At 38.1% G+C, this 27,675-nt stretch overlaps 1 protein-coding gene across 1 annotated transcript in view; it reads right to left on the reverse strand.

Moving 5' to 3' along the window:
* Positions 1 to 8,739: 8,739 nt before the first annotated feature.
* The window catches only part of LOC127662868 (ABC transporter G family member 20-like), a 32,039-nt gene continuing 13,103 nt past the window's right edge, over positions 8,740 to 27,675 (reverse strand). The window contains exons 10-20 of the mRNA XM_052154252.1: positions 24,664 to 24,832; positions 23,765 to 23,865; positions 22,728 to 22,798; positions 21,464 to 21,513; positions 21,305 to 21,361; positions 20,942 to 21,012; positions 20,664 to 20,752; positions 20,404 to 20,507; positions 18,783 to 18,942; positions 13,567 to 13,671; positions 8,740 to 11,051 (exon numbers count right to left, since the gene is read on the reverse strand). Of these exons, the coding sequence (XP_052010212.1) occupies positions 10,945 to 11,051; positions 13,567 to 13,671; positions 18,783 to 18,942; positions 20,404 to 20,507; positions 20,664 to 20,752; positions 20,942 to 21,012; positions 21,305 to 21,361; positions 21,464 to 21,513; positions 22,728 to 22,798; positions 23,765 to 23,865; positions 24,664 to 24,832 (1,084 nt within the window). The 3' untranslated portion in view covers positions 8,740 to 10,944. The remainder of the gene's footprint in view (positions 11,052 to 13,566; positions 13,672 to 18,782; positions 18,943 to 20,403; positions 20,508 to 20,663; positions 20,753 to 20,941; positions 21,013 to 21,304; positions 21,362 to 21,463; positions 21,514 to 22,727; positions 22,799 to 23,764; positions 23,866 to 24,663; positions 24,833 to 27,675) is intronic.

The following is a 27,675-nucleotide window of genomic DNA, read 5'->3' on the forward strand; positions in this document are numbered from 1 at the left end:
CCTGGCTCGAGATTCGATGAGCGGAGATAAAACCTCCAGCGTCACTGATTGGGTAAAGGGGATTCTGGGTAATGTAGTTGTCGGCAATAAGCTCAAACGCAAGCGCACAGCAAAACTCATATTTTCTTTCTTTCTTTCTTAATTTCTTTCTTTTTTCTCTCTCTCTCTTTATCTTTGAAATTAGACATCGTAATTAAGTGCACTTCGCCCTCAATTACCTTGTGGGATTTGTTGGGTTTGGTGTTTATTCACATTGCCTTTTTTGGCATGTAGTTTTGGATAGGCAGATGAATGACTCAGCGATCAAGAAGCTCTTTTACATATTTTATTAATATAAGTGTATGCTATTTGTTACAGGTGATTATGAGGAAATGGATGAGCATAATGTGATTGTTTGTATAATTATTGGTCATTGCAGGGAATACATAATGATGACTCATCACCTGTCTTTAAGCATATTTGTCAGGCACAGTGAAGTTTAGTGTCTGTGCAAGAACAGGGAATGTCAAAAGAAGCCATGTAGATACAATAATCACTACATAGCATATACCTGTATACAGGGTTGGGAGTGCTACTTTTGAACAGAATACATGCTATAAAATGTAATTTGTAACGTATTCTGTTAGATTACCCAAGGTCAGTTACATATCCTATATACTTTGGATTACTTCTACAGCACTGGTAGATTTTTTCTCACTTGTTTTGACTATAAAAACTCTGCCAGTACAGTAAGACAAAATATACATGTTAAAAATACATTCTCAAAAATCTAAATATCTTAGATAAAGATAAATCAAATTGATCTTGTTTTAAGGATTTATAGATATTTTTACAGGAAAACAATACAAACATTATTATCAAGAATATGATTTTTGCCCTAATATCAAGGTCTTACTAGAAAAAAGAAATTATGATATAACATGAATTTTCTTGATAATAAATATGATCGTGACTGGTAACAAGTGCATGTTAAATGGCTAGAAATAGCAATTTAGCTTATAGCATTAAGCTGACAATTTGCACAAGGTTTATTTCTATTTCTTCTGCTCCAATCTTACTTCAAATGTACTTCTCTGTCTGCTCGTATGAATGTAACACATCATAAGAAACTGTTTCACCGCTGTTCAGATGCACTTTGGATCACATCATTTATATGTATAAATGTTTTCCATCTGAAAGGACTAAATATTAAATGAAACAAATTATAATAAAATGCAATGTAACCAACAACAAAAAAATTTTGTCTGTACTAATTTACATAATCAGTAAGTGTGTGTTATCTAGTATTTTTAGAGTCTGTTCAAATTTTAGAAGAGGTGTTGTGTAATCCAGCCTAAAATCGCAAATACATTTTTCGACTGATAAAATATTTGATGGCAATTTTTATTATTATTGTTATAATTTTTTTTTCTCCCATTTTCTCTCAATTCCCACTACTTAGTAGGTCCTCATGGTGGCGCTGTTACTCACCTCAATCCGGGTGGCGGAGGACAAATCTCAGTTGCCTTATTACATGGCTCGCTGTGCTTGACATCGCACATGCTACCCTCCGCAATCCATGCACAGTTTACCACGCACCCCATTGAGAGCGAGAACCACCATTTGTGACCACGAGGAGATTACCCCATGTTATTCTACCCTCCCTAGCAACCGGGCCAATTTGGTTGCCTAGGAGACCTGGCTGGAGTTACTCAGCACACCCTGGATTCAAACTCATGACTCCAGGGGTGGCAGTCAGTGTCTTTACTTGCAGAGCTACCCAGGCCCCACTTTCATTGCACTTTAAAAGCAAGCACAATATGATTAGTCCTGGTCTATATAATGGGTTCGGTGGAGAGAAAATTTAACACACAAAATTACACAACACAGGTTTAATTTTGTTTGATTTACTCCAAAGTCTTTCTAGCAATTCAGTCCACTGTTGGCCATCTTTGGAATGCTCTCGGGAGGCTATTTCCAGTCATGACAGTGCAGCTCCTATCTACTTGAATGGGAAATGAATGAAATATCCTAAACGGTTTGTCAAGATTATCTGGTATCATAAAGTGTGCTTCTTTACCTCAGATTACACAAAAAAATGAAATTTTCTTGGCTTGTATGCTAATGCCCATGTTCATTGTAGAGTTGATTGACAGGCGATGTCTGTATCTAATAGGTGATTGGCTCTTTTACCTGGAAAGCAGGACTTCTTTTTAACATCCATTGACTGTTGGTTGCTGTTGGGTGTTCCAATTTCTCCCAGTATTTTACTAGAATTGGCCCATCTCTGCTAAATAATCTCTGTTTACTCTAACATGATCTGGTTCTATCCTATCCACCTCTAATTAACCCAAACCTGCACATATCTGCACAAAGCTCACAGCAGTGTTGTGTAAACTGTTCAATGTTGATACAGGACACATGATAAAACACTTATAGTTTACTGAGGACCAGCAACAATGTAAGCCAGGTGCATCATCAACAGCATACAAACATTTCACAAAGATTTGCAGAAATTTTTGGAGGTTGGCATTCAGTGGTTTGTCAGTGCATCCGGCCATGAATATTCACATGCATTTTATCTCATCAGATGGGCTATTTTGAGATTAATCTCTGCTTTAATCTGTTTTCTGTACTTATGTTGCCAAGGCAACAATTTGTTTTTGTTTTTTGTTTTACTTTTGAGGAAACATTTTTAATTAAAGTACCATTAATTACAAAGTGTTGAACATACAAATGAGAATCATTTACTACTTAAGTCAGTAATTATACTGGCACACATTTTTGTTAAAAAGTAACAAAATGTTAAAAAAATTTGGTAACCTTTTTTTTTACGATTAACATTTTTATTGATTCATCTATTAGAAAGGAACAGGAAAACATATGTATACAGAATCAATATTTAATTCTAACTACTTATTTATTTATTTATTTACCAGGGACAGTGTATGGCACTCAGCCATACCAGAATTAGCTACAAGCTAAATTTCATCTGTAGTCCCAACTACCCCCAACAACACCCCAGTGGTCACATAATTATAGACACACAACAAACTGTGTGTAAAAATATAAATAAAATAAATAATAAACTAATCACACGCATCCCCTACACCTCTCTCCACTGTCCCTCCCTGAGAGCCCTCCAAAAAAGACAGATATTTGACCCATTTCTTCCCAAACAGGTATAGACTTCCCAGTCTTCCTCCTCAAGAGCTGCCAGCCTGACCATCTCTGAACACCACTCCTGAAATGGGGGCGCTCCTTCTGACTTCCAACTCCTTAACATAATCTGTCTGGCAATCATTATACTAGTTAGGACCCAGTTTTTCATGTGTTTATTCTCCAAATTATTGTCTGTCCCATCTCCTAAGATACAGAGTCTGGTGCAGAATAAAATTTGATAGGCCAAAACCTTGCACATAAAACTGAATACTCAACCAGAACTCTTGTATCTTAATACATCCCCAAAAAACATGGGTTGTGTCCCCATCTTCTGATTAACATTGCAAGCAGGTGGGTGTGTCTTCAAAACCAAGCCTATACAATCTTGAGGGGGTCCAATAGACACTTCCACCACCTGTACCATCAGCACTGGTGCCCCCCAGGGATGTGTGCTCTCCCCACTTCTCTTCTCCCTGTACACCAATGACTGCACCACCAAGGACCCCTCTGTCAGGCTCCTGAAGTTTGCAGACGACACCACTGTCATCGGTCTCATCCGAGATGATGATGAGTCTGCATATAGAAAGGAGGTTGAACGGCTGGCTTTCTGGTGCAGTCAAAACAACCTGGAGCTGAACACGCTCAAAACAGTGGAGATGATTGTGGACTTTAGGAGGAACACCCCAACATTGTCCCCCCTCACCATTCTAAACAGCACTGTGGCAGCAGTGGAGTCATTCAGGTTCCTGGGCACTACCATCTCACAGGACCTGAAGTGGGAGATACACATCGACTCCATTGTGAAAAAGGCCCAGCAGAGGTTGTACTTCCTTCACCAGCTGAGGAGGTTCAACCTGCCACCAGTGCTGCTGAAACAGTTCTACTCAGCAGTCATTGAGTCTGTCCTCTGCACTTCAATAACTGTCTGGTTTGGTGCAGCTACGAAATCAGACATCAGAAGATTACAAAGGACAGTTCGGTCTGCTGAGAGGATTATTGGTTGCCCCCTGCCCCCCCTTCAGGAACTATACACTTCCAGAGTGAGGAAAAAGGCTGGTAAAATCACTCTGGACCCCACTCACCCTGCCCACTACCTTTTTGAACTGTTGCCTTCTGGCCGGCGCTTCAGAGCTCTGAACACCAGAACCGTCAGACACAGGAACAGTTTTTTCCCTCAGGCCATCCATCTAATGAACAATTAAATTGCCCCACTGAGCAATAATTATGTGCAATACACAATTTAATTTAATTTTAATTTATATTATCCAACATATCCACTTCTGCCATTACTTACATTGCTCTGTACATAATATACTGTTTTTTGTTCTTTATATACAGATTGTATTAGAATTTGCACTACGTGTGTGTATGTGGGTATGTATGAAGGTGAGTGTATGTACGTATATGTATAATTATTTATTTTGTGTTCTTTTTTGTTTTTAATTACCTATGTCTTGCTGCTGTTTTTGGTATTGTTTGTATTGTTGTTGACTAGAAGCTCCTGTCACCAAGACAAATTCCTTGTATGTGTAAGCATACTTGGCAATAAAGCTGATTCTGATTCTGATTCTGATAATTTGGGGTTCAGCCATATGCTTGAGGCAACATTTATAAAAATGTCAGAATTAAACAGTCTGGATACTTTTGTCCATAACGAGTTCAAATGTGAGATAATTGTATTTAGTTATTATTCCTATTTTTATTTGAATGTTTCCTTTCTATTTAGTTTTTTCAATTTGTTTTTCTTTCTGTTAGTTTTAGATCAGTTTTAGTTTTTTTTTTCTAGAATAATTTTAGTTTTACATTTTCAGAATAGGCCTATTTAGTCTTTATTTTAAAGGAACAGTTCACCCTAAAATTAAAATTGTGCGGAAGCGATATATTTTTTACTATAAATATCCACTTTCACTTTAAACATTCTTCTACTTGATTTTTTTGGTGATTCACATGCTTCGTGCATATCGCCACCTACTGGTCAGGGCTGGTCAAAGACAGAGATTTAAAGTAAAAAAGGACTTAAATATTGATCTGTTTCAAATTTCAGGTCATCATTCACTTGCATTGTATGGACCTACAGAGCTGAGATATTCTTATAAAAATCTTTGTTTGTGTTTTGCAGAAGAAAGAAAGTCATACACATCTGGAATGTATGAGGGTGAGCAAATTATTATAGGTGAATTATCTTCAATATTTTAGGGCTGTCAAAATGAATGCATTAAGTGCTATTTTTAAATATGTTTAATGGCATTACATTTCTCAGGTCCTTCTATGGTGTTATTGCTACTAGCATTTTCAATTTTAATGAAAGTGGGTTATAAAGGTTTATACGTTATTATAATTTATTTAAAACTAAATTTGTTTTAGTTACTTTCAGTTTTTCCAATTAAGTAAGTTTTTCTTTCAGTTCAGTTCACTAAAATATTTTCATTTAGTTTTTGTTTTAGTTTTAGTTTTTGTTGATGAGAATTACACTAACAATATCTCCAGTAAGCACTTGTTTTATCTGAGAAATTATTTGAAAACCTGTTTTTATTGTTGTTGCTGTGATAAGTTACTGGATGTAGCATAACCAGGCTGAAATGCGGCCAGAGAGAAACGTACAAAAGTGTGACAAGAGCAAGTGAAAGAATCACAATCCTCAAGCTTAACCAGATTTTACATATCCCAGCTGCCCTGTGTTTGGCAGACGGTTCAAAACTTGTTGTCAGACTGTCATGGTGACTATAGCCATGTAATAAAATATATTTACAGAATGTTTATTCTATGAAGAAACAACACTGAAGAATTATAGATGAAGATTCTGCAACATTGAACATGAGTCAAAATATGTGAAAATCGTCATGATCACCTTTTAGTATATTTTATAATGAAAACAAAAATCTCAAACCTTATTTAAAAAGTTTAAAGTGTCTGTACACTTAGTTCTTAGAGTAACTCGACTAAGAACTCTCAAGTATTTAATAGAACAATAATGAGCTCTTTTCTGCAGATTCTCAGATTCTTAGAGCAGATTCTCTCTCAGAACAACTCATACATTCCTTTTTCAGTTTTTCTTTTTTATCACCCTTGCATCTCTTACATTCAACCCTTTATTAGGAAAGCACCGAGATACAGATAAAGAATCTATTTATAGACTTTGATTTCACAAGGTTGTAATTCTGGTGATGTCATTTATTCAGTTTACACTATTCCTTTATGCAGTTTATGTAGTTGACATAGTTCTTCCACCACCATACATGTCGGAAGACATATATCAACATTTTGATTCTTATATAATGCTAAAAGTTACTTGGAATTGGTATGGTTCTTACACCTGAAGCGATAATTTTGGGATGTTAAAACCAAATACACACACTGGCTCTATATATGACTTGAATCTGTTTTCTGGCCAATGGTCAGGGTTGGTGAGTAATGAAATACGTGAAACGGGAATACATATTTAAAACACAAAATATAAGTAACTGTATTCCACAACAGTTACTATTTAAATCATTGGTAATTAGAATACAGTTACATTCAAAAAGTATTTTACTTACTGAAGAGATTACTTTGCATTTTATTGGCATTTGTATCATTTAATATTTAGTCCTTTCAGATGGAAAACATCTATATATATAAATGATGTGATCCAAAGTGCATTTGAACTTTCTTATGATGCGTTACATTCATACGAGCAGACAGAGAAGTCAGTTTGAAGTTAGATTGGAGCAGAAGAAATAGAAATAATCCTTGTGCAAATTGTCAGTTTTACGCTAAGCTAAAATGCGATTTCTAGCCATTTATCACGCACATGTTACCAGGAAGGCCATGTTAGATCATAATATATATTTTTCTAGTAAGACCTTTGATGTTAGGGCAAAAATCATATTCTTGATAATAATTTTTGTATTGTTTTCCTCTAAAAATATCTAAAAATCCTTAAACCAAGATCAATTTGATCTTGTTTTAGAAACAACACTGCATAAGATATTTAGGTTTTTCAGAGAATGTATTTTCAACATGTATATTTTGTCTTACTGTACTGGCAGAGTTTATATAGACAAAACAAGTGAAAAAATCTTCCAGTGCTGAAGAAGAAATCAAAAGTATTAAGAATACGTTTTCTGACCTTGAGTAATCTAACGGAATACGTTACAAATTACATTTTACAGTATTCTGTAATCTGTAGTGGTATACATTTCAAAAGTAACCCTCCCAACCCTGGCAATGACAGTTCAGCTAGCGGCACAGAAATTAAACACTTTATTCTTTATAAGAATTTCAGTGAAATACACTGAAACAGATGTTTTGACCAACCATTTCCTCAATTTGAATGTATCAATTGTTTTGGTTCAGTGCACTTTCCTTAGAAATAAAATCTAGAAACATCGATTTCTAATAGTCTGACTTTTAGAAATGGATCTATTTCATAAGTAAATATGGATGTTGGGAGTGGTGTTTGATTTCCCATAATGATGAATGATGTCTGTATGGGAGGAAGAGGCTTTTTCCTGCAGTTCTTAAAACTCAGGAAAACTGTGAAAGTTTTTAGCTTTTTCCTAGTAGTGTCTTCAGTTCTCCTCTTTTGTTGGTTATGTGACAAATGTTTTGACATTCCAAGCTTAAAGTTTGACAGTGGAACAAGTCTAGTTCAACAACAAGACAGTTCTACAGGAATTAGCAATTAGATAACATCTGGATAATCTTTGATCATCTGAACATGTTGCGTAAAGATGATACCAAAATGTAGTGTGACATATTTAACTTACTTGTACAGAAAACTACAAGTGACATTATGTCAGCAATATAGAATGACGTAATGCTTCCAACTCTCGGTTTCATCTGGTCTCTCATGTCTGCATAAATGGCCATATTCATGCAGTGTGCTGATAAGCAGCCACACTTGAAATCAGTGTGTAGATAATTAGCTTTTCTGTTTATTGTTATGCTAGCATGATGAAGCTAGTTTCTCTTTCACCTGCATCTCAGGGAGGTGCATTCTGAATTAAAGGAAGAATTCAGGCTGTTGTTTTGGACCACATCTGTTAAATGGGTTTCAATAACCAATACTTAATAGACAGGAAATGTGTACAGTAATTCACGTAGAAGTCTATAATGAATATATCTCGAAATATTCTGGAAATATCATCATGAGAGATCTTGAGGAGCTTTTGAAGCTGGTAGAGGTTTGAAATGCAAATTTAAAAATTTACTAATGGGTTGATAATGGAGGAAGATGGGAAACTGCAAGAACTGAAAGAGGTGGATGGGGGGCCTGGGTAGGTCAGTGGTAAAGATGCTGGCTACCACACATGGAGTTCGCTAGTTCGAATCTGTGCTGAGTGACTCCAGCCAGGTCTCCTAATCAACCAAATTGGCCTGGTTGCTAGGGAGGGTAGTGTCACATGGGGTAACCTCCTTGTGGTCACCATAATGTGGTTCGTTCTCAGTGGGGCATGTGGTGAAAGTTAAAGGTGTATAATGGTTTGAAAAACATTATTATACAAATACAAATAAATGTTATTATAAAAAGATCTTATTACAAAGGTTTATTGTTGAAAAATATGTAATATTTCAACTTCCATTGAGAGCATGTCAACAACATATAAGGACATTTTATGCAACATTTCAAGAGGTAGCATATAATGGTTTTTGAGACACATACTCGAAATGGCACACTAAGAAACCTTTGCCAAACTTTTGTCTCTAAGCCTCAGCTAGAGCAAGAAAAATAAAATCTAGAAGCTTTAATCCCAAAATCAGTTAAAGTTTTATGAAATCATACCATGAAAATCCAGTGTTTATTCTGGGCAGTAATTATTCAGCACAACTACCGGTGCACTGATGGGATAGTAATGTTAGTACGCCAACATAGGTGTACACTGCTCTATTCATTTTATTTGAGTATTTGCACTGTTTGTAAATGTTAACATGTTGCTGTTTAAATTGTAATTTAAAGGAACAATTCACCCAAAAATGACAATTCTCTCATCATTTACTCACCCTCATGCCATTTAAGATGAGTATGACTTTCTTTCTTCTGCAAAACAAAAACTAAGATTTTGTTTTTCTGTAGGGCCATTAAATGCAAGTGAATGATGACCAGGCCTTTGAAACTCCTTTTCACTGTACATCTTGACGGCAGTCTCAATGGCGATTATGATTTCCAGCTAGATTACACTTCATATAGCACCATCCAGCTCTCTGAACATGTATCAAGCATTAGGAAGTGTAATCAAGCTTGAAATCATGATCGTGCCTAGAGACAGCAATGGCAAGATGTACTGTTATAATTTGGTCTTTTTAGTCTTACGCAAAACCGATTGTATTGTTTCAGAAGACATGGATTAAAGAATCGTATGGATTACTTTTATGATGTTTTTATGTGATATTTGGACCTTCAGAGTTCTGATCACTATTCACTTGCATTGTATGGACCTACAGAGCTGAAATATTTTTCTAAAAATCTTTGTGTTCTGCAGATGAAAGAAAGTCATGCACCTCTGGGATGGCATGAGGGTGAGTAAATGATAAAATAATTTCATTAATAACTATTCCTTTAAGTAATTTAAAATGTGTGTTATAATTAATTCTTAATAATACAGTTATTATGGGCATCTGATATAATGTACATTAGAAACAAATTCGCAAATCTGAAATTTTTAAAGTGTACTTTTTTAAGTAGCTTGTCTCAGTTAAGTTGGGCCTAGATTTGTTCAGTCTGGCTTTAGTGTTGAGAATTACAATTACACCAAACCAGCATGTGGACCTGGCCAATGAAGAAAAAGCTTTACATCAAATATCTTTAAGTTGAATATGTAAACAAAACAAACTGTTTGAAGTTTACAAGGAATGTAATACGCACACCTAAGAATTATACCCAAAACCAACATAATTTGACCAATTTTACACATTCTTCTACTAAAGTATTGCACACTAAAATATTCAAGCTATACTTACCATTCCATGCAACTTAGCATATGTCTTTGCATTGTGCTGCAGATAGTGCTGCCTTCAAATAAAGTGAAACAGATCTAAAATAATAGACAAAATTGGTTTTCTGTTCAGCAAGATCGCAGGTTTAACTTTGACCTGTTTGTGCTCAAATGTAAACTTTGTCTTTCTTCCTTCATTTTCTTTATGGCATTTGGTGAATTATTAACACCCTAACTGTTAACGTGTAAAAACATTTATCATAAAAACAATGATTAAGCAGCAATCTGGAAAAACACTCCCATTCCCTATAATGTCCGGAAAAGAATCCTCGCTCATCAATGTCCTTTCTGTTCAGGATGAGAAGGTATAGGGTTGGGCAACATTGTAGAATTGTAGAGCAAACACCAGAGCAATGTACTGTAGGTTTAACTAGGTTGTATACTATACAAGGCTTTCTGGCACAAACAAGGCATTTGGAACATGCACAAAGGAACTCAGGAACACAAAACCTAGTCAGTAAATTCATCCGGCATTATATAAACCAGCGGAAAAAGAGATCCATAAACGAGTATGGAAAGTCCCAACCGTAAAAAATGCTCTAGCTGTTTGACAGAAGTAATGCTGGAATAGTTCGAGAAAAGTCTCTTAGCCGTTTAGAAGTCTCATGTTGATGGTCCTCGGCAGAAGCAACCTAATTGGCCAGTCCTGGGTAAATGGCATTTTAAAGAAAGAAAGAGCTCAGATTGGCAGATCCATGTGTCCATCATTTTTCATCCATTTTGGCAGGGCAGACACCCCATTGGCCTCTATCCAAGAGAACAAGAGAAGCCTGGGCATCGCCTGATGCCACTATCCCCAATCTGAAGCCCCTTTCCTTGGCAAAGCCTCTCATGTTCTTAGTTTAAGAATAACAGTTGCCAGCATAAGGAAGAATGTGTTCCAGCCCAGAGTGACCACAAAACCACGCCAAACCATCATACGGGAAAAACCCCAACCTAAATGTGATAGAGAATCATAGTTAGAGCTGATATGAACTAAATTACAAAGATGATATATAACATATATTCTAACACTTATAAGTTATTATTTAAAGGAGTCTTGTCATGCATTTTTTTATTGTATTATTTTCCTTGAGGTTCACTTATAATTTGTTTGCAAAAAAACAAAAACAAACAGTCATAATGTAATGTTACTGTACAGAACCTTTTCCCACCCAGTCTCTGTGCTACTTCTATTTTAATATTTCAGTCTCCACACAATGATGTTATAATGAATAACTGGCTGATATTTTTGCAGAGCAAATGTCTTGCCGTTACAAGTCTGCGAAACAGTTTTCATGCGAAGCATGTTTTTTAACAGAATAAAAACATGCAAGCGATTAACAAAATTTCCTAAAAGCACTCAGTCCAGGCAATCATTGATTGCTATATGTCCAAATTTATGTGAAACAAGCAATCAAATTTCTACAGTTGTTCGACTGACAATAGAAAATAATAACAACATTTATTATATTTAAAATAGTAATTTAAGATTTTGAAATAAAATAATGCTATATACAGCAAACAACAGTGAAAATAGTCCAAAAAAGATGCATTTTACATTTACATTTACATTTATGCATTTGGCAGACGCTTTTATCCAAAGCGACTTACAGTGCACTTATTACAGGGACAATCCCCCCAGAGCAACCTGGAGTTAAGGGCCTTGCTCAAGGGCCCAACAGTGGCATCTTGGTGGTGCTGGGGCTTGAACCCCCAACCTTCTGGTCAGTAACCCTGAGCCTCAACCACTGAGCCACCACTGCCCAGATGCGAATGAAGCGTTAAAAAAAAATAAGGGACTGTTGGCCTTTCACAAATCTTTTGTTTGAGTATTGAAATATGGTGTGTTTTGCCAGGTTTGAAAGTAATGTGACAATAATATTAAGTATTCATTGAACTATACTAACCATTCCAAGTAATGGATGTCAACACTACATTGGTTGTCACATGTCTCATAACCGAATGCAAGTTATTTTGAGGAAGTGAGCATGAGATTTGAGAGCTATATGGCAGAGGAAAAGGTTTTCAGTGAATAAAGACTTAAATTTGTATCTCTTTCACAGCTTTTTTTGTGTCAGAAGACTTGGAATATAGCAGAGACTACTTTTAATCTGTTTTATGGTGTTTTTTTAAAAACAGGATCAATGAACAAATTTTATTATGTGGAAAAATGAAGCATTTTACTAAAGACTTAGGGTCATACAGGTTTGGAACAACATGAGGGTGAGCAATAGATGACAGAATTTTAATTTGGATGAACTATGCCTTTAAACTATTCCGTACAGTATGTCCTCAGGTGAGCGGAAAATCAAACAAAGCACTACAAGTAATGATGACCCCACCTAGAACAATGCCACTGTGATGGAGGCAGATACTCCTCCCTACTCTGTGAATAATTGAGAGAGAAGAGCTCAGAGCATGAGATCCTGTGAGTGTCAGGTGTCCTGAAGTCTATCGTAACTCAAGATGTTTATATTAGAGAAAACATGTTCGGTGAAGAGATTATTATGTGTGCTTGTAAGTAGAGGTGGATCACAAAAGAGACATCAGATGTCTGAGGTAGGGATGCCAAAAGCACTAGTACTTCAGTAAGTCAAAATAAAATAAAATACATTTTACGAAACCAGTTTTTAATGTATAAAATGTAATAATCTGTCATTAAAACATTATACAGGGGGATGTGTCACGCTTTGCAGTAATACGGCTGTGTGCGTGAACGGTCCAAGGCACTTCTTCAAAATGCCCGTATTCTGGAGAATTACAGTAATATAATTAATGGATTTGTGTTAGGTAAATCTAAACAGGTGGGACAAATACAGAATGCATTAAACCTTGCTGTGTAAATCCAGTCGAATTTACCAATCAGCCAAATGCAGTGCAATGAGTAGAACAGGACGCAGGAGTCTCAAGATGTGTTCTTTTTAACTTGACACACTCCATCTAAAAAATGTGGCTATTCTGCGAGATGCTGAAAACAGCATCCATCCATCAAGTTCACACAGTACGGCCCCTTAAAGACCTGCCACTGCCAAGTGATTTTATTTTTTGCATTGCTTACGTACTTTATAATTTGTTTCTTAGTTCTTTATCGCTGATTGTTTACTTGAATAATTACTTGAAAAGGTACAGGTATTGACTACTGAAATTGAAGTATCGTGACAGCCAACAAGACGTGTGCGGTTAGGAGAGACACTTTAATGTGTGTGATGCCAAAGGCATGCTAAGAGACTCTGTTTCCATGAATTCCATAAATATGAGTAGACTCAACCAGTCCCAGACATGCAACTCTATAATAACAGTCACACACATCCAGCAAAAAGGTTGTGCCAAATATGAAGATATGTGGGTGTTTATATTTACATAAACTGTTATATTATTTGAGTGTGCGTATGAAGTTCAAGTTTATCTTTGCACTGTCTATCCTGCTACAGGTTCCTACTGTGTGCGTGAGTGAGTGCACAAACTCTACCTCTGTACATGATGCAGCGCAGGGCCTCAGATGCATAGGTCTGGGGTAGGACTAGACTAAAATAACGCAGAGGATACGGGATACACTCAACCGGCCAGATAACACCTACAAGAGAGATAGAAAAAGAGAGAGATCATACATTTCATTTAAATAACACTTTCCTCTGTAACATCTTAAAAAAATGCTATGTGTGTCTATGTGTTTATAGTTACCAGGGTTGTGTGCTTTTAAAATTTCATAAAAATTGTTATATTGCAATTGAATTGAGGTAGCAAACAGGATGCAGAATTGTAATTCGATTTTGAATTTAAACTAGATAGGTTAAGTTTGTCCAGACAAACTTTTATGTTAGCTTGGCGAAGCCTTGTCTGAAAGATTACGCTACTTTAAAGTTTTATGGTTTTACACACATTACAAACAACAAGCTAGCTAGCTAGATAGTCAGACTTTCACATGAGCGTCAAATAAAACATAAGATAGACAGAAAGAGAGAGAGAGAGATAGATCAACTTAAAGCTGATGAAACTTATTCTTTTTTAAAATATTTCTCCTATCCAAGTTTAATATGCAGAGACTATTAGTAAGCCATTCATAGGTTTATTTTCTCAAAAACTGTGAGCTCTTTGTTTCTATGAATCTAGGAAAATTGCTCTGTTTGTTTCAAGAGACCCGCTTAGACCCAATCCAACAATGTTACTCAACCAATGGCGTGAGTTGAGAGCGGGACTATCTCTTTGTTTAACCAACATAGATGGGGGCGTATTCAGAAAGCTGTTTTAAAAACAATTTTAATTTTGCAATACCGTTTGGTGGTGCTAGTGGTGAAAATTTCATTTCATTTCATTTCATTTCATTTTATTAGAGGATAACCCCTTGAGATGGAACATCTCATTTTCGAGGGGGTCCTCAAGATAACACCAAACACTTACACATTCGCACATACTAAAGCTCTTCCTCACAACCAACCACCCCAACCTGTCCCACCTCTGTCCAAAGCATTTTCACATAAACAATATAGTATGACATTAAGATATTACAGGAGAGAACCATATTTGACGAACCCACAAAAACAAACAAATATAACCTACATATACATACCAATACAAAAATACATACCTATATACACATATGCACACAAACATGCATGCATGTCTATAATGATATTATATAAATAACAGCTCATATACCAGGAAAACATATACATTGGTCACAAGATTGCAAATAAGCTAAAAGGGCTAACTTAAAGAGTGTAAAGGAAGAGATGGACCTTAAGGAACATGGTAAGCTGTTCCAATCAGAGGGGGCTTTGAATTTGAAAGCACGTCTTCCAATTTCTTTAGATATCTTTGGGACAGAAAAAAAGGGATGATCAAGGTGTCTCAGGCCATAAGTTGACCTATATAGGACTAAATGTTGCTTCAAATAAAAAGGATAATTAAAAAATATACATTTATAAACAAACTGAAACCAGTGTAGCTGACGTCTAGCCTTTGGTGATAAAAGATTCAATTGTTGGTACATATGACAATGATGGGTTAGAAACGGACATCTCAGCACAAATCGACAAAGACTGTTATAGACTATATTTAAGGATTTAAGGTGTGATTCTGTTGTACTCATATAGACAAAGTCAGCATAATCAATAATAGGAAATAGAAGCTGAGTTACAATTCTTAGTCTAATCAATTGTGTAAAGCAATTAATTGAACGGTATAATAGTCTCAAATTATAATTTACTCTTTTCACTATATAGTCAATATGAGGCCTAAAGGAGAGGCTGGAGTCGAGCCAGAGGCCCAAGTATTTAAATTCCTCAACATTCTCCACAAATGTACCATCTGAGAATTTAAATGTTAAACTATTACCATGGTTATGTCGGGCAGATCTAGTGGAAAATAACATACTATAAGACTTACTTTTATTCAAAATAAGTCCATTATTCGAGAACCACTTTTGAATAGTATTAAAATCAAGTTGCAGTGATGATTTAATTAAATTAATATCACGTTTTGAAGAATAAATGACTGTATCATCAGCATACATGAGAATTTGACTATCAGAGCACATTTGTGGGAGGTCATTAATGAAAATGGAAAATAAAAGAGGGCCTAAACAAGAACCTTGAGGAACACCCTTTTCCATTATCATGAACTGAGAGAGAGCACCATTAAAATGTACACACTGACGTCTGAAGTGAAGATATGAATTAAACCATAAAATGGATTGTTCAGAGAGACCAATGTTGTATAATTTATCAAGGAGAATATAATGATCAACCAGATCAAACGCTTTGGAAAGATCTATAAATATTGCTCCAGTAGACATATTATTGTCCAAAGAAGATGTAACATCGTTAACAAATTTTGTAAGAGCAGTAGTGGTGGAGTAATTGGGCCTAAAACCTGATTGGTTTGAAGAAAAAATAGAAAACTCATTAATGTATTTAAACAGTCTCTTGAATATAATTTTTTCAAATACTTTTACTACATTACTAATAATTGAGATTGGTCTGTAATTGTTAGGATCGAGAGGATCACCACTTTTGTATAAAGGTGTTACTCTAGCACACTTCCACATGACTGGAACTTTGCAAGTAGATATAGATAAATTAAATAGATCACATAATGGATATGCTAGAACATGAGAGGCAATTTTAATAAACTTTATCTCCAGACCATCTATACCAACACCACTTCCAGATTTAATTTCGGAGATTGCCTGCTGTACCTCAGTGGGAAGAATTGTAGTAAATGAAAAAGAACTGTTTACTACATTACTATTTACAGGGTTGGAGTAACAGAAATCAGGTGGACGTAAATTACAAACAGAAGAAAAGTGCTGATTAAAGGCGTCAGCTACAGAAATTGGATCACTTATAATATTATTATTTATTCTTAATTTTGCAAGGGAATTCTTATTAGATTTATTCAACAGGCAATTAAGTTTTTTCCAAAAATGTTTTGGATTTGTAAAATCATTTGATAATGAATTTTTATAATAGTCAGATTTGGCATTTCTTGTTTTAACAGTACATACATTTCTTAATTGCTTATATTCAATCCAATCTGACAGATCTTTTGTTAAATGATATCTTTCCCAGGCCTTGTCCCTTTGCTTAAAGAGATATATTAAGTCACCAGCAATCCATGGTAGATGTCTACCCTTCACTTTGACTGATGCCCATGGAGCATGTTTATCTATAACTTTTAATACCTCAGTATGAAAGAAATTCCAGGCATCATCAACATAAGGAATTAAATCCATCCTGTCCCAGTTAATACATAACAAATCTTGAGTAAATGCATCATTATTCATATTTTTAAATTGTCTTTTTTTAAAAATGACATACTTAAGCTTTAAAGCAGATCAAAGGCCTTTTGTGGGTTTGTTTACATTTGAAATTTTGGCAGTTGAAGTTTGAATTAAAAAGAATTCTGTTGGCCCAACAAAACATTCCATCAGTGCAAGTCTATCCACCTTATTTTATGAAGTAAGCAGAGGTAACACATCTTAAAGACTTTTGTTATTTTGTCATTTCAATCTCTGTTCTCTTTCCCTATTGGCCTGTAATCAAGATCAACCAATGGCAGTCTTGCGATTGACGTAATGAGCACAACTGGCTTAAAATATAAAGCGTTCAGCACACGTAAGCAAACGGAACCAAACTCGGAGAACATCGGGTCCTCTGAGCACGGGATGAAGTTGTGAAGCAGAAAACCGCTCTGAAAATACTTTAATAATGGACTAATTTAATACAGATAGGACAGCACATCGCATATAAACTTTTAAAGATGAGAGCTGCTCATCTTGTTGCAAGAAAACATTATTCAAGATTACAGCGCAGAAAGATCAGAGCTGTTGTCCACATCACTTTTGTTCTGTCGCGCTCTTCACAACAGACGATGAGAGGGTGCAATCGTAGTCTTGCGGTGCGGATGGAATCAATCCGGTGTCCGACGTAACCTAATTGTTAGCAAGGCAGCTAGCATTAGCAAGTTCATCCAGTCTGACTCTACGTTACCACTGGCGCGTTGTGAGCGAAGCTGAGAGCGTTTTCAATTCATTCCTATGAAAGCCGAGCGTCATGCTCGCAAGGTGGATCGTAGGATTGGCAGCGGTGTGGAGCAAGCTCTCTCCTAGCGCTGTGAGCGCTTTTGAGTGGATTTTGCTCGCCCCATTGGAAACGCAGCCTGAGAAAGCAGAACTGCTTGTGTTTTAGCGACACGCAGTAAATATCGAAAATTCCTCAAAAGCTTATCGTGGATTTTCTTTATTGTGATATATATCGATATTGTTTTATCGCCCAGCACTATTCTGACATGATGCTTGCGTTCAGTCTGGACAAGGTGTGAGTCAGAAAGTCCAGAACGGTCTGAAGATGAGTACCAAGTTATAGGAGGAGTTAATGTCAGACATTTTGGTCTTTGTGTAGGGATTTTGAAAAGGCTATAAATAAACTTTGTAGAATAACAGTTTTTAATGCTTTATTTGCCAGAATGCTCTAATTTAGTTAGTATTTATTTAGTAACTACCTTAAAGTCCTCAAAATTAAGCCGGACATTATGAACCATAAAGATGGAAGCCATTACAGAACACCTAAGAAATTATCTGTTCTTAACCATTTTCTTGCTATGCTGGACTACTGAAATGTCCTTGTTGTGTGACTGTAGAGACTGAATAAAGTAAAATTGTCCTTCTGTTATTCCATTTCAAATTTCAGCTGCCTCCTCATTGGTGGCCCCCAACTGGTGCTGCCTTGTTTTTGCCTATGCCCAGTAACGGCCATGGTTATGACCACTAAGGTCAAAAAGACCCCACTAAAGAGAATTTCCTAATTTAATTTTCTTTTTTTCTTTTTTTCACATTAATCACCCTTGCGATACATTTCCTCTCCATTTTTATCTCATCTATCAATCACCATTTACTCTTTACTATCAGCCTATCATTTTACTCACTATGGAATCACATCCTTTAATCCATTGAACACACCCAGATCATATAGCCCTCATGCAGCCCTCATTATATTTTCTGGATTAGACCATTGTAGAGTGGGGTGAAAATTAGAAACAGTCTTGACAGAGAAGTCTGGATCAATCCTGGTGTGTAATGATTATAAAGGGAACTGAAATCTAGATATTACCTAGTAATATAAGACGCAGTGTCACCTCACGTAATTTAATCTAATCTTTAAAGGTTTGTGAGATAGGGAGGCATACCGCTAATGACAAGGTTGGGGTAGAAGATTCCAAGAGCTGCCTGGTTGGCTGACTGCTCATCGTCAATGGCAGAGGAAATGACCAGTCCGAAAGAGATTCCGGTCACACCTTGCAGCACAATCAATGAAATGACCAGTGCCAAAGATCCTTCGTTAGGAATCTGCAAGAGGGAAAGAGAGAGAAATTACAAAGATGATGATGTTAAAGGCAATGAGAGAAAGATAATTAAATTTATCTAATGAGCTCTGATCTGGGCAGTCAATTATACCATTTTATACCAACCCACTGTTGAATGCTTGATTATGATAGATGTTCTAAGGTTTGTCTTATTTTCCACCTCAGGTTGTGCATTAATTTTCATGAAATCAACAGTGCATCATCAATTATTCCTGACATTATACTGCTAAAGCAATAAATGTGTGTAACAATATGATGTTAAAAGACCTATTTTTTTTTCTTTGAAAAGAGTGCTTCAAATTGGCCTGAAGATAGTGATCTAAATTTACAGGCATAGCACAATGCTATAATTCTTATACAAATGCGATGAGTATCTTGTCTGAATAGTGTCAACACTCACAGTTCTTTATGGCTGGTTACACAACACATGCCAGTAACAGCATCATCCTCACTGCTATCTTTAATCTACATTTGGCTCTATTACCAAAGCAATCATTTTGTTGTTGGTGTGGTCAAGCACAAAACACTAGATGCAGCAAAGCAAGGAAGTGCTTGTGAATATTTCTATTAACATGGCTCAGTCCTGACATTTTTGAGAACACCAACATGAGCAGCTAGACTTCTCCATTGCCTGCCTGAATATGTAATGTCTACACTTAATCTACAATTGTAATGGAAGTTCGCTCTGTATATATGACATACAAACACCTGGCTGATGGCTCTAAAAACACGTTCTGAATTATTTTATTTATAAAAGAGGTCTGGTTAAATAGTAACTGTAAATTATTTTAAAACTCAAGTTGATAGGATTTGATAGGCAGTTTATCTAGATGATCTGGCTTTAGATTGCTGTGGACTCAATACAAATGCGTACAGAGAATCTATATTATGTGCACCCACTTCCATCCATTAAGTTTGACTCACATTACCATTTACCAATGCAATGAATCAAGGTTTATCTAAAAAAGCCAGAATCTAATCAAAATACAAGAGTACTCCTCTGACTCATTGATTTATAACCAATCAAAATAAGGACAAAGAGAGCACTAGGAAGTGATATCGATATGTGTATTTGAGCATTCATACCCTTTCATACATAAAAAGATGCAAACATTATATCCACACACACACACTCACACAAAAAAAATCATGTTATATGAACACAAGCACCCACATTTAGACATGCATACTAAACTACTGTATCCAAATTAGGTTATATGTAAACAGACTAACCTTACACCAAACAAAACTCTTTGCATTTTTATAATAATAATAAAATGTATAATAAAAGCTTTTTTTCTGATTGGGGATTTCCACAGATATCCCCAAAACACACACACACTCACTCACTCACTCTCTCTCACACACACACACACACACACACACACACACACACACACACACACACACACACACACACTCACTCACTCACTCACTCACTCACTTTGAAGACCAGCAGGATGAAGATCAGCAGAAGGATGATCTGAACACTGATGACAAAGAGCTGTGAGAAGAGGTGGGCCAGCATGGTCTCCAGAGAACTTACACCTTCAGAGAAACACACACACACACACTCATGGGTTTAGCTGTTTCTGGCTGAAAGGCTCCCCCTACAGGCAAATATCAAAAACTGCTCATTGATGAACTTTAGATGAATATCAATATGTTAAATGATGGCCATCTGGTGGATGTGAGCTGTCTTACCTGCCACCCAACACCTGTCCAGCAGCCCCTCCTTTCTTTCTAACACAAAGGACAGAGCGGTCAAACCCACTGCCAGGTAAAAGGTGATGCTTGATGAAAAAGAGAAAAAAGAAAAGAGAGAAAAGAAGACACATATGATATTAGAAAGAACAAAGAAGTCCATCATATTGCAACAGAATCACAAGACATTGCATTTTAATTTATGAATGGCTGAGTGAGTAAGTGAGTGTATGTATGGTATTGTGTGAATATCTTTATGAGTGTGTATACATTTTTACCTCAGAACAGCTCCTGGTGTCACAAATGTTGTAAAATCTGTGTTCAGGCTGCCATATATAGGTTCTTCAAACTATGCAAGCACATAAAAACAAGAAAAGTAAGGCATTTTTAAGAAAGAGATCATAAAGAGTGTTGCAAAGAGACAGACAGCAAAAAAAGAGCATACACAGGAAAAAAAAAGACAAAAGAGAGGTGATAAAGAGAGATTAAATAAAGACAGAATGTATAGAAAGATAACATACTGTAGATAATAAGACAACAAAGAGAAAATTGCAGAGAGTGTTGAGTTAAAGCAAAGGTTTGTGACTCATCACAAGCTTTGAAATTCTCCTAACAAAGTGGTTAAGAACATAATCACTCACTTTTATAGGGACGTCAACCATGTATGCCAAACTCCCCAGCTTAGTCTCGATAAAAGCCTGTTGAGAGAACAGAATAAATAAGGACAAAGGGTGTCTGAATGATGGAAATAAGCACTACAACAAAGTCAAAAGTTACGTTTTATTTTTTAAGGTTTTCACCTCAAAGGCTTCATGGAGTTTTTTCTGTAGCATTATGGCAATCTGACGATCTAAACCATTGGAAAGACAGTACGTTACATCCAAATGCTATGTGAGACTGAAGTAAAAAGTTTGTCACAGAGCATTTATGGTGTATTACCACCACCTAAAACATGCAGTAAATTCAGTTCTTCAGACATTTATTACTCAATTAAATTCAAATTAAAAAAACTTTATTGTCCATCCCAATGGGGGGTAGAAAATTGTCTTTAGACAGAGGCTCAACAATACAACAAGACAAACAAAAATAATATATATTTACATTTATCTTAAGATCCTATTTAAAATTTCAATTGCAGTAGGGATAAAAGTCTTCTTATATTTAGCCTTTTTCACTAGAGGTACCTTATATCATCTGCCTGATGGAAGTACCTGAAACGGGGGTGGAAAATGTCCAATGTGATAACGTAATAATGTATATACTCTTTCTTCCTTATCTGCTCCGGCTGTTTGACCTCAAATGTAAACTAAACCTGTTCAGATGAGAAACATTTCAAATGCATCTTACGGTACGCCTACATCATATGCCGGAACTCAACTCTCTTGTGAACGCGTGGACGGCCGTTACCAGAAGTATATAAAGTTATATACAGTATATATATGTATATTTTTCTTACAAAAACACATCGCTTCAATTCAGAAGGCCTTTATTAACACCCTGGAGCCTTATGGATTACTTTTTTGATGGATGGATATGTTTTTTTGTGCTTCAAAATCTAAGGTACCATTCACTCTTATTATAAAGCTTGGAAGAGCCAGGATATTTTTTTTTTAATATAACTCTGATTGTATTTGGCTGAAAGAAGAAAGTCATATACATCTAGGATGGCTTGATGATGAGTACATTTTGGGATAATATAAATTTTTGGGTGAACTAACCCTTTAAGTGGAACATATTTTTAAAGAGCATGCATGCAAAACATAATGAAAGTTAGTTCAATAGAGATTAACAATGTATGCCAACACTTGATAACAATTAACAATGCAGTCTTAAGTTATATAGCTGTTTACAAAATTGAAGACTATTAAGAAAGATAATAACCCCTATGAAAAGCAATGGGAGTGCAGCAGTTTTACTTCTTGAACTGCTAAAAAATAAAAAAGATGCTGTGCTGTCTAGGCCCCTTGGTCTAGGCCTAAATGACGCCCTCTTGTGGCTGCAATACAAGGTCATGCGAGTGCAAAAGCAGAATGACCTTGGCAATAAAAATCCCTGAAAACTCACTAGTCAGGTCCAGCCAAACATGCACAGATCCTCCCTCAACCACTTCTCTGGTGACTCTGGGCTGTAACATTCTGCACACACACACACACACACACACACACACATAATAATAATTATGGAAAATATTAAACACTGTTCTGTACATTAGCATTAAAGGCAGCATCTATAATTTTTACATTACATCAGCTTCAAGCATGAAAAAAGTAGAATTTGGGCTCAAATCGGGACATAGACACATAAATGGACAGACTGACACTGAAAGACAAGACAGATCTGTTTTCTCCCCTTAAAAATATGGATTCATGTCAGCAGTCTCTCCCTTCACTCTCTTTGCTACTACAGTCATTGTCACCTGACACATAACCTTGTTTACATGAATGCTTGCCTTTTCAGACAGAAGGGTAACACCTCCGATGTAGCTGATGAGGTAATAGCTCAGTTCAGATGTTTCATGTCAGATTTGGGAGAGCACAGTCTCAATTTATATTGCTCAGTGCTCCCGAAGTGCAGTGTGTGTTTGTGTAATTGTGTGTGTGGTTGACGTAGTAGGCAAATGGTACTATGGTACAGTGATGGTATCAGATTTGAATACAATGATACTTCATGGTACTTCATACTACCATGGTAATTCTTGTGTTGTGAGTTAGGAACTGTATAAGAGCTGAGTGTGAGTGGGTGAGTTAGGTTGGTGTGTGTGATCATCTGGGTTAAGTGAACCCTGGAGGTAATCCAGGGTTGGGTGCAATTTGCATTTCAGAACGTCTGTGACTCCCTTGGCTATGCAAAAATGATGAATCAAGAGCTAGCACAAAAAACGGTCTGCTTGTCTATTAACTCCTGCTGAAAACCATGGCTGCCATTGACTTGGAGAATAAGAATCTATCTCAAGGTAATTTTTATGATCACCATCAATGTGATTGAGAAACTTGTCAACAACATTATTTGGTCACAACAATAAAGCAAAACACGTTACAGCCTGATTTAACATTTCAAACAGGCACTCCGAGTCAACAGGGCTCTGAAACACTGGATCTCACCTTTTGGTTAGATAGCTGGTGAAATTCTCCCCAAACTCTATGACGCCCCAATATTCCCCATTATGGATTCCAGCAAAAGCCACTGAATGAGACAAGTTCACCTGCACAAATGAGACAAAAAAGATTGTGAAAATGATTTGTCAGGTAACCTAAAAATTTGCTAAATGTGGTAACATGTAAAAATATTATTTAAAATAACAGAATTAACCTGAATACATTAGGTTACACCAAAAAAACATAATATTTAAGGGACAGATTAGGTAGATATACATAGATCCTGAAGGTCCAACAGCATGTTATGACATTCCACAGTGCACTGATTTTGACTGATTGTAAATTAGCATGTCGCATTAGAGTTCCTAGGAATACAGATGAATAGCTTCTGATCTGTTGAGCAAAATAAGCACTTACAACTCTCTAACATCAATTATATTATACAATATGATCATTAGAGATCACCGTAACACTAATTCACTCATAACCATAGTGAAAACTGCATATTTTCTACTTAACACCCTCCTCTTCAAAGTCTGAAAATAAATGTACAGCTTTTCTCATGACTAATTATAAAGTTGTTTGAGTTCCTTGTAAATTTGACTGAAATTGAGAAAAGAAGAAGTGAGACAGTCAGAGTCTGTATCATTTCTATTTCAAGACATTGCCTTGGCCCCTTTTTATTATTTATCCTAACTTGCTAACTTGCTAGCTATCTTGCTGAAAATTATATTGTCTCCAGATTCACCATGTCAAAGCTAATCTAGATCTACAATCATAACATGCAATCTGTAAATTCCATTGTCTCCTATGAGATATTAGTCTTATAGTGTTTGAACACAAATGTGTGTGTGTGTGTGTGTGTGTGTGTGTGTGTGTGTGTGTGTGTGTGTGTGTGTGTGTACCTGGTTGACACTTGTGTTGTCAAGGAAGGACAGCAGTGATTTGCTGTAGGCACTGGGGCTGCTTTCATTATTGACCACAGCCACATTGATACCTTTGGGATCCCCACCAATACACAGACACATCAGACAGATCTGAATTACAGGCAACAGGAACTGGAAACAGAGGGACCTGAGCAAAAACACATACACCCCCTTGCCATGAACAAAATCCACAGCTTTTGGATGAATATGTCCACTTTTCTTATCAGAAACTTTTCCTTCCCCTTCACACCCCTGGCCGGCTGGTGGTGACGGGTCTCGAGGACGGCCCGAGAGGCCCTCCTCCTCAGTCGCCAGCCTGCCTTCTGCCGGGTGTACGGAGCAAGGTAAGTCCTTCGAGGGTCCCCTCAGCAAGGCCGCATTGGGTCGAAGCACCGCTCCCCAACGTGGCACTCCTTGCTTCCCCCCACCGCGAGGCCCCACCCCCAGGAATGTCGGACGCGATCCTTCCATTACTGCACCTATACCTGGAGTTTGGACGCATGGCTATTGCTTTCCAACGTGTCACTCTGGCTGGCCAGAACTATCCGACTTGGCTATACGATTCAATTTGCGTATTTGAATCAAATACGCAGGCACCCATCATGGTTCCGAGGCATTCTCTTCATGTCATTGAAGGACGAGAGCGCAGTCGTCTTGCGGGCAGAGATCGCGGTTCTCCTACAGAAGGGCATGATAGATCCTGGGGTTTTACAGTGTGACAGGGGTTTTGCAGCCCTTTACAGCCAATCTTGGACCTGCAAGTTCTGAACCGGGCCTTGCACAGACGCCCGTTCAAGATGCTGACGCAAAAGCACATTTTGAGGTGCATCTGGCACCAAGATTGGTTCGTGGCCGTAGACCTGAAGGATGCTTACTTTCACCTCTCGATTTTACCTTGACACAGACCCTTCGTAGGGTTCGTGTTGGAATGTCGAGTGTATCAGTACAAGGTCCTACCCTTCGGCTTGTCCCTGTCCCCTCGCATCTTCACCATGGTTGCAGAGGCAGCCCTTTCCCTGTTAAGGGAAGTGGGCATTCGCACACTCAATTATCTTGACGAATGGCTGATTATAGCGCATTCTCGACAGTTACTGTGTGCACACAGGGACCTGGTGCTCATGCACCTCAGCCATTTAGGGCTTTGGGTTAACTGGGAAAAGAGCACATGTGAGCACGCGCAGTCGGTGCTGAACTGCCTGGACTTATCCAGGCGGGAAATGTCAGTCCCACTGAAGTACTTTCAGAGACTCCTGCGTCACGCCGCTTGGGTTGATGCATATGAGACCGCTACAGCACTGGCTCCAGACACGAGTCCCGAGGTACGCATGGCACCGTGGCACACATCGTGTGGCTCTCACACCCACCTGCCACCTTTTCAGTCCTTGGACGGATCTTGCATTCCTGCAGGCAGGAGTCCCTATACCGCAAGTTTCCAGGCACGTCGTGGTTACAACGGACACCTCCAACACCGGCTGGGGTGCCGTGTGCAACGGGCATGCAGCTGCTGGCTCCTGGACAGGACCTCGCCTGCATTGGCATATAAACTGCCTCGAGTTGCTGGCAGTACTGCTCATCCTGCGGAGGCTATTGCCATTGATCCAGGGCAAGCACGTGTTGGCCTGGACGGACAACACGACAACAGTGGCTTATATAAACCGCCAAGGCTGTTTATACTCATGTCGCAACTCACCCGTCACCTCATCCACTGGAGTCAGCAGCGACTCAGGTCCACTCATATCCCTGGCAACCTCAACGCCACAGCAGATGCTCTGTTGTGGCAGGTGACGCTCAGGGGAGAGTGAAGACTCCACCCCAGGTGGTCCAGCTGATTTGGAGTCGATTCAACAAGGCACAGGTAGACCTGTTCGCCTCCCAAAAATCCTCTCACTGCCTGCTCTCATATGCCCTGACGGAAGTTCCCCTCAGTACAGATGCGCTGGCACACAGCTGTTCTCGGGGGCTGTGCAAATACGCATTCCCCCAGGAAGCCTACTTACACAGGTTCTGTGCAAGGTCAGGGAGAAATGGAGCAGGTCATTCTCATGGCTCCATATTGGCCCACCCAGACCTGGTTCTCGGACCTCACGCTCCTCATGAGAGCCCATCCCTGGCAAATTGCCCTGAGGAAGGACCTTCTTTCTCAGGGACGGGGAACCCTCTGGCACCTCTGGAATCTCCATGTCTGGTCCCTGGACCGGACATGGAAGACCTAACTGGTCTGCCGCCCGCAATGGTTAACACGATCACTCAGGACGATCACTCAGCCCAGAGCTCCTTCTACAAGACAGCTGTATTCCCTGAAGTGGCGTATCTTCGCTAAGTGGTGTACTTCCTGTAGCAAAGACCCCCAGAGGTGCACAGTCGGTTCAGTGCATTCCTTCCTGCAAGAGAAGTTGGACGGGTGGCTGTCCCCCTCCACTCTCAAGGTCTATGTGGCTGCTATAGCAGCACACCATGGCGCTGGAGAAGGTAAGTCTCTTGGTAAGCACGACCTAATCTTCAGGTTCCTGAGAGGCTGGAGCAGGAACCTCCTAGGCCGCGCCTCTTTCCCTCGTGGTACCTCTACGTCGTCCTTTTTGGCCCATGGAGAGCCCCGTTCGAGCCCCTAGAGTCAGTCGAGTTAAAGACCGTCTCGTTGAAGATCGCTTTCCAGACCGCGCTCACTTCCATCAAGAGGGTCGGGGACCTGTAAGCATTCTCTGTCAGAAAAGAGTACCTATAGTTCGAATTGGAAGGCTCTCACATGATCCTGAGACCCCGACCGGGCTATGTGACCAAGGTTCCCACGACCCCTTTTAGGAATCAGGTGGTGAGCCTGCAAGCGTTGCCCCTGGAGGAGGCAGACCCAGCCTTATCGTTGCTGTGTCCGGTGCGTGCTTTGTGCATCTACTTGGATCACACGCAGAGCTTTAGACACACCGAGCAGCTCATTGTCTGCTTCGACGGACAGGGGAAAGGGAACGCTGTCTCCAAACAGAGGCTTGCACACTG

Source organism: Xyrauchen texanus, chromosome 22 (genome assembly GCF_025860055.1).
Source record: "Xyrauchen texanus isolate HMW12.3.18 chromosome 22, RBS_HiC_50CHRs, whole genome shotgun sequence".
Taxonomy (NCBI): Eukaryota; Metazoa; Chordata; class Actinopteri; order Cypriniformes; family Catostomidae; genus Xyrauchen; species Xyrauchen texanus.